Source organism: Motacilla alba, chromosome 28 (genome assembly GCF_015832195.1).
Source record: "Motacilla alba alba isolate MOTALB_02 chromosome 28, Motacilla_alba_V1.0_pri, whole genome shotgun sequence".
Classification (NCBI taxonomy): Eukaryota; Metazoa; Chordata; class Aves; order Passeriformes; family Motacillidae; genus Motacilla; species Motacilla alba.
The window spans coordinates 509,022-516,610 of NC_052043.1; the positions used below are offsets into that span (position 1 = coordinate 509,022).

The 7,589-nt window shown below is 55.8% G+C and overlaps 2 protein-coding genes across 4 annotated transcripts in view; both read right to left on the bottom strand.

The window, feature by feature from the left end:
* Positions 1–414: 414 nt before the first annotated feature.
* Positions 415–7,491, bottom strand: KLHL26 (kelch like family member 26). Of its 3 annotated transcripts, none has more exons than XM_038164069.1 (3): positions 6,584–7,491; positions 4,998–5,180; positions 415–2,407 (listed from the first exon to the last, which is right to left on the bottom strand). In XM_038164069.1, the coding sequence occupies exons 2-3, from the start codon at positions 5,177–5,179 to the stop codon at positions 826–828; spliced, it is 1,764 nt and encodes a 587-aa protein (XP_038019997.1). In that variant the 5' UTR covers position 5,180; positions 6,584–7,491; the 3' UTR covers positions 415–825. The 3 variants fall into 3 exon arrangements, with proteins under 3 accessions (XP_038019997.1, XP_038019996.1, XP_038019995.1); XM_038164068.1 differs by lacking the exon at positions 6,584–7,491 and adding an exon at positions 5,295–6,088; XM_038164067.1 differs by lacking the exon at positions 6,584–7,491 and having other exon boundaries at positions 4,998–6,088.
* The window catches only part of LOC119712358 (single-stranded DNA-binding protein 3-like), a 5,043-nt gene continuing 4,180 nt past the window's right edge, over positions 6,727–7,589 (bottom strand). Inside the window, exon 5 of the mRNA XM_038163462.1 lies at positions 6,727–6,753. Coding sequence (XP_038019390.1) covers positions 6,727–6,753 — 27 coding nt within the window. The remainder of the gene's footprint in view (positions 6,754–7,589) is intronic.

A 7,589-nucleotide genomic window follows, 5' to 3' on the forward strand; every position in this document is an offset into this window, starting at 1 on the left:
TAGCACCCACCTCCTCTACTGGAGGAAGAGTGGGGATGAAGGCGTTGGGAAAGGTGAAAACCCTGACCCAGAACCTGCAGGAGCTCTTGGCTTCACTCGTGGGCGACTGCGGAGCTCTCACTGCCAGGGCAGCCCAATTTCTGGCACTTCTCAACCCCAACAATCAGGCCTGTCTATGTATAATCAAGCTTTCACCGTGGCTTGAGTGCTGCAAACTCTGCACGCCCCAGTGAAGGGAGCATTTCTGCACTGGAGGAGCTGGAGGGGGCGAGGAGCTGCAGCGTGATCCAAGCAGGGAAGACCAGAGGTGTGCAGGGACAGATATTCCCTTTTTCAGGAAGGGAAAAAAAAAAAGGAGAAGTCACCTTTGAAAAACAGGGATCTGCCTTCCCAGTCCAAGCACCTGAGCTCCTGTAGCTCCCACTGTCCTTTTATTGCTTCTGGAGGTCAGCGTGTTACACAGGTTTTGGTTTTGGTTTTTTTTGTTTGTTTGCTAAAAAACCAACAAAGCGACGCACGACGATTTTTATTTTTGGAGCTATTGATAAAAAACCCCTCACCTGATCTCTTGGAAACAAGACCCCAGTGCTGAGTGACTCCTGAGCTGCCAACGTGTGCGGTGCGTTAAAAATACGAAAAGTTGGCAAAATGCACCCCCCACCAAAAAAAAGGCTGAGAGAGGAGAGAAAAGCTTTTCCCAGCTGTAACATCTGCTCAGTCCGCCTGGCTGGCGGAACCGGCTCGCCAGGACTCCTGCGGCAGGAGGAGGAACTTTCTGGAGCTGTTCTGTCCTTCCCTCTCCCACAGCCCCAGAGCCCCCCGGAGTCACCTCGGGCTCGTCACCTGCGGGAGGATGACGGGGGCACAGGCGATGCCAGCAAAAGACTCCGGGAAGTGCAAGTCCCTCTCCCACTCGTCCGTCTCCGTGTTGTAGACCTGCACGATGCTGGTCACGTTGTTCAGGTGCCAGTTGTAGCCCCCCACGACGTAAATCTTTTTTTCCAGGAGGCAGCAGCCGGCCTCCGACTGCCCCGCGCGCATCGGGCTCACCGTGGTCCACTGGTCCGTCTCGGGGACGTAATATTCCACGGCCAGGACATCGAAACAGCGATCCACGTGGTCCATGCGGCCTCCCAGGGCGTAAATCCTGCTGTTGGCACTGACCATGGCGTGCAGCACCCTGGGCTCGTTCATGGGGGTCTTAAACTCCCACTGATCGGCGGCGGGGTCGTAACAGTGCAGGGCTTTCTTGTCCTCCACGGAGATCCCGTAGCCCCCCGAGATGTAGAGCTTGTCCCCCGCCGTGGCCCCGGCGTGGCCCCACGTCCTGCGCTTCAGGGAGCACGCGTAGGTCCACTCGTTGTCCTTGGGGCAGTACTTCTCCACCGAGGCCAGGCTGCCCGAGCGGTTGCGGCCGCCGGTGGCGTAAACCATGCCGCGCAGGACGTTGAGCTGGAACTGGATCCTGCTCTCCTGCATGGCCTGGATGCGCAGCCAGCGGTTGAGGTGGGGGTCGTAGCGGTAGGAGACGTCCACGGCGCCCTCCCCGCTGCGGTACTGCAGCTGCTGCCCTCCCACCAGGTAGACGAAGTTGTCCAGCACGGCCACGCAGGAGTGGCTGCTGCCCACCTCCATCTCGGTGAGCTCGCGGAACTGGCGGCCGCCGGCGTCGGGCAGGCAGAAGACCTTGGAGCTGACGGTGCGGTCGTTGTCGGTGTAGGGGGTGCCGCCGAAGGTGACGAGGGACAGCGCGTCCGAGCGGACGGCCGTGCGCGGCGACTGCATCTCGTGCTGCCGGAAGGGCAGGATCTGGTAGTTGAAGGCCTCCAGCAGGTACTGGCGGCACAGCACGTCCTCCACCATGATGTCCAGGGTCTGCACGCTGTCCACCAGCTCCGAGGACTTCATGAGCGGGAAGCGGATGTGGCAGAGCACCCGGCTGGCGCTGGCGCGGCGCGCGGGGTCGAACTGCAGCCAGCGCACGGCGGCGCGGAACAGCTCGATCTCGCTGCAGCTCTTGAGCTTGTTGCTCTGCAGGAAGAACACCAGGCGCTCCAGGGGCAGGTGGAGGAAATCCTCCTCCTCGGAGATCTGCAGGAAGTGCCTGAAGGTGAAGGCGTCCACGGATTCCTTGAGGGAGGCCAGGCTGAAGGTGGTGGCCATCTGGCCGATGTTGAGGCACGTCTCCACGCTCATGGCGGACTTGAGGAACTCCTCGCACAGCTCCACCACCGGCACCATCTGCAGGAAGACGGCGGCTCCCAGCACGTCCTGGATGCAGTCGAGGTCCAGAGTGACCTCGGCGCTGTAGGCGAAGTCGATGATGTGCTTGAGGCCCTTGGCGGACACGCCTTTGAGCTCGATCACGTCCTGGCTGGCTTCTCTCATGCCGCCCGTGAACATCGCCCTGCAGGTCAGCAACACAAACAACAAAATCCCCCCCGGCGTCAGCAAAAGGTGCAGCACCTCGGAACTGGACTGCATTTAACGCTCTGGTTCTCTTGGGGTGGGGAAGGGGGAATAAATCAAGGCTAAATCTCTGCGAGCCAGGAGAAGCGCGAGTGTGCAATGACTTACATAAGGCTTGCATAAACAGTGCACTGAGGAGGAATATTCAGCAACTGGAGAAGTTTTTCAATCCCGCTGGCAGCAGGAATGAGAGCAGGCCACAGGACCAAGCTCCAGGAAGAGGCAGAGCTGCCAGAGCAGGGAGTGAACAATTCTGGACGCCAATGGCATCCAGCAAAAAGGGATCCCATGGGGTCTGCGGCAGCAGAGATTGGCAGCTGTACCCTGAAGGGTTTTAGGCTTAGGTTTAGGATTTGGGAGCGCAAGGAAGGAACACACCTGTGGTGGGAGGCCAGCGACTCCTGGCAGCGAGGCCTTCAGGCCCTGTTATCCTGTTACCTCACAGGGAACTACGAAATGGCTCAAAAATTGCAGGTGCAACACATCTCATGAACAGCTTTGGTCTTCCAGCAGAACCTCCCCTCCAAGGCTCCTTCCCAAGGCCTGAAAAAATGGGAGCTGCAGCCCCTGCAGCAGGGGGCTGACAGGCAATTAAACAAAAACAGGGGGGAAAAGGCTCAGTTACAGCACAGCTGCGAGCACATCACTCGCCCAGGCCACGCAGAGCTCAGGCCCTGGATCACCTCCTTGGGAGGCTCCTAAATTCCACAGGAAGCACATTCCACGCCGAGGGCTGCGAGGCCGCAGCTCCCAGCGCCGGGGGCGGGATGGGGACGGGCTTGCACTTGTGGGGTTTGGGCCCTTTTCGGCCCTTTGGGCCATTCCCAGCTCATTCCAGGGGGTTTCGTTGCCCAGGGCTGGCGGGGGGTGAAGGTTTGCACCCCGTGGTGCTCCAGGAGCGGTGGCAGAGCAGTTGTGGGTCAGGGAAAGTCAGAGTAGGTGACGTGGAGTGACACGGGGCGATGCGGAGTGCCACCGCTCCCTGCCACTGCACGCGCGTCCCAGCAATGCACGAAATGTCACACAAAATGCCACACAAAACCGCTCTTTTTGGGCTGGTTTTTTCCACCTGCTCTTTTCCATGGGAAAGGTAAATCCGTGGTGTCACCAGAGCCGCCTGTGCCGGCTCCAAGGTGAGAGTCAGCCCCAAAAAATGCTGACCGGACCCTGCGTCGACACGGGAATAAAGGAATATCTTGGGAACACTGTCAAAAGACAGGAGTTCCAAGTTTCCTGTCCAAACCAGGCTAGAAAACCTGCTGCCTTCCAGCAAAAGCCCAAGAAATCCTAAATGACCTAAAGAAGGAAATATCTGCGTGTGAGATCAGCCTGCTGTAAGCGAGTGACCAGGAACGCTGTTCCCAATTATTTGTCCGTGCAGCAGATGAGAGCATTCTGCAGAAATCCCAGCATATCCCATGTCCCAGCCCCGATCCCTCGCCCCAGAGGACACCCAGCCACGTGTGTGCTCCTGCACCAGCTGAGCAGGGAGAGGAAAGCCTTTATTGCTGCCATGCTGAAGACAAATCATCAACTAGAATGCAACTCCCTTCAAAAATCTTATGGTTCTAAAATGCTGATTATATAAATGCCTCAATTTCGCTCTTCTCCCTCCCCCTTCCCACAGATAAAAACCACAGAGTGTTTTCAAAACCTGGATTATTCTGCTGTTGTTCCCCAGGACAACCTTCCTGAGAGCCAGTGAGGTTCTAAGGAGGAACCTACTCAGCAATTCGATTTTGACAGTGAAACCAGCCTGGCAGTGGCCCCGAGCCAGCAGGGAGGAACAAAGCAGGGCCACCAGCAGCTGGGGGGAGAGCAGCTCCAGGATCAATTGTGTGCAGCCCAGTCTGGATCCCTGGAGGTGTCCAAGGAATTCCTGGACATGGCACTCAGTGCTCTGGGCTGGTGACAAGGTTGAACTTGATGACTTTGGAGATCTTTTCCAACCTCGACCGCAATTCAGTGATTCTGCGGCAGAGCAAGAGGGATGAAACACCTATTTTCCCTCAGGACTGAATTCCCTGCCCTGCAATCGCTCCCTCTGCGTTAATTTGGCTGCAGGAACTCCTCGCAGTGCTTCGGGTTCCAGCCCACACCAGCGGGGACGGCTCTCCCAGACCTTGTGGGACCACACTTGGTGCTCTCAGGCCAGGGGCAGGGAGCCCGACAGACAGAGCCGTGGGGGCTAAAGAGAACAGGAGGATGGGATGCCTCATTTTGGAGCCCTCGCTGCCTCTCAAGAGGCTCCAACAGCAAAAGCAGCACCAACACCTGCCCAGGTGGGGTCAAAACCTGAGCCTGGGCTCCTGCCTTGGCCCAGCAGCTGCAGCAGAACAAACCTGAGTGCAGAGGGACTGATCCTGAACCTCTACCTGCCTGCAGGACAGCGTGGAGCAAACCAAACCTCCCAAGGCTTCTGCAGGGTGGGACTTTTGGGGTGTGGTGGGGAGGTTGGGACGGGGAGGACGGGGAGACCGCAAACCCACGGGAAAGGTGAAAGTGCCTGCTCCCTATGGGATTCTCACCTGAAATAGTCACTGCAGGCAGCCAAGACAACTTTATGAACCTGAAACACTTCATTATTTATAGTGAGGATGACATCAAGCAGCTGAGCCTGGGCTCGGAGCGAGGCCAGTCCCTGCAGCAGCGTGGTGCTGTGGCCAGGAGCAGAGAACGTGCATTTCAGGGTGCTGTTCTTGTCAGCCATGCTAAAAACAGAACAAGAGAGACAGGCTGGTTTGAGATGAACACAGAATGTCAGGTACCCACCCAGCCAGATGGGGACACACGGGAACTGGCACCAGTGGAAGGCAAATTCCCACCTCAAGAGCCACCCAGAGAGCATCAGCACCTCGAGCTCCCTTCTCCCAGCACAAAACACTTCCACGTTTTCCGGCCATCCTCTGGCACTGCCGACGGCCCTGCAGCACACGTGGGGCTCCAGACACCACCCAGACATCTCCTGGGGCCACCACCTCTGAGCAATGATGGTGTCTCCACGCCCCAGAGTCCACCCTGACCTCGACTTCCAGCACAGCACCGAGTCACAGTCGCTGCTTCTCCTCACCACCTTCCCTGCCTGCAGCTGCTGGATTCCCTGCTCCGGCCAAGGACAGCCCTGCCAGCCCCATTTGATCCTTCCCTTCTGCCTGACCCCCAGGAGAGGAGCAAAAAAGCAAAATATAGCACGGCACTGGCTGCCCCGAATAACGTCAGCGTTTGAGCTGCACTGTCAACAGTCCCCTCCCAGCGTAAACATCTCCTCGCCGTCCCCAGGGCCTCTCACACGTGTTCCCCAGCAGCAGCCCGGGATCTGCCTGCCCTCGCATGCACTTGTCGGTGGGAGCAGCAGGAGCCCTGCTCCGGGGGAACAGGCTGTGGGATGCTCTGCAGAGAACTCCAGAATCCGCTGCAAGATTCCCTGGGCCCGCTGGTGGGAAATCCCAAACTCATTTGTAAAATTTAATCCAGCCCTGATTGACTTTTCAGGATCAAGATCCTGCGTGCTCCCGGGGAGAAAACACGGGGATCGATATTCAGGATGGGGCTGGTGTTTCCTGCAGCCTCCTGCTGCTTGGTCCCTGCGTTTTTCAGGAATGCTTTATGGAAATGTGACCTCAAAAAAAAAAAAAATCCCAAGGAGAGGTGTGTGAGCTGCTCCCAAATCCACAGTGGGAGAGTGCACTTAGGACTGCACTTAGAGGGAATTATCATCACTATTATTATTATTATTATTATTATTATTATTATTATTATTATTATTATTATTATTATTATTATTATTTGGGTGGAATAAAGCAATGGAGCCAAAAAGGAGCAGGCTGGGTTGAGTAATCCCAGGGTTTGCTCCAACCCTCCTCCCTAAGAACTCCCTGGAACAACAACAGCCACACACAATGGACCAAACGAGCCGGCGAGGTCAGGGAAGAGTCAGGGAGATGGGATAACAAAAAAGGGGATGTAAACAATCCTCAAACAATGAGGGACAAGAGACAGGGCTCGCTCCTATCGGGTTGCAATTTCCTGCAAGCTTTAGGGAGAGGGAGCGAGGGGAAATCTGGGATGTCCATCAGAGCGCTGGGAGGGCGGCTCTGGGATGCACAAAGCAAACCTTGGCAGGCTGGCTCAAGCTCCTCAGGCTTGGGAACGCGCCTCAAAATCCATGGGAGCTCCTGGTGGGACGGCTGGGGGTGCTCAGCTGGGCCAGGGTGGGCTGAAATCCCCACCCTAAAATCAAAGCACTCTTAAAGAGCCTCAGAGCAGAGCGTGGAGCGTTCCTCGCTGGAATAAAAGGGATTAGCAAAAAGGCAGCTGCTGACAGGACCTTTATCCACACCCTGCAAGCCAAGAAATGTCTGTCCACTCCGGCTCTTCCCGAGGAAAAAAGAGGGAAGAGATTGGAGGGTTCTCAGCACGTCCAAGCCCTTTCCCTCTCCTGGCTGGAACCTGCATTTGCTGGGGGAGGAAGGAGGAAAGGTCCAGCAGCAGCACAGCAGCCACAGCTCCAGGCTGGACAGGTAAAATCCACGAGCATGGATCCAGCAGGAGCCCAAATTCCTGGGTTTGTTGTGCCTTTGTCACACTGCATCCCTGCAGGAGTCTCCTCATGGGAATTTCCCTCAATTTTTTTGGTTTTTTTGGTACTGATTTCAAACATTCATCCTCCCAGCCTTGGGGTCCATCCCTATGGGAATGCTGTCCCTGGATCCACAGGCAGCACAGGCTCAAACAACGAGCATCACCTGCACAAATATTCCTTTTTTTTCCCTTTTCCTCAATTCACTTCTACAGGATTAGCTCAGGGCAGGTTGGCCCATCTGTGGGGAATAAAGGTGTTTGGATGTGGGATTCATTTCAACAGGTAATGGAACAGCCACTCCAGGAAAAACTCCGTGTTCTGGTTCCTTTGTCTATTTACAGGGATGGAATAAAAGGATCCAGTGATTGCACAATACCCTGAAGGAGGGGGAAAAAAAGTAAAACAAAAGTAAAGCATCATGAATGTCCAGCAAAAAAAACCCAAAAGGATTTTAAGGAGGAAAAAGAACCAAAAGGATTTTAAGGAGGAAAAAAAAAACAAAAGGATTTTAAGGAGGGAAAAAAAAAACCAAAAGGAT

Coding starts and splice junctions, on each gene's coding strand:
- KLHL26 (XM_038164067.1), bottom strand. CDS start 5,431: ATGTCTGGGTGGTGTCTGGAGCCCCACGTGTGCTGCAGGGCCGTCGGC. Junction 2,408..4,997: donor GCCTGCAGTGACTATTTCAG/GTGAGAATCCCA, acceptor GCTGACCTGCAG/GGCGATGTTCACGGGCGGCA.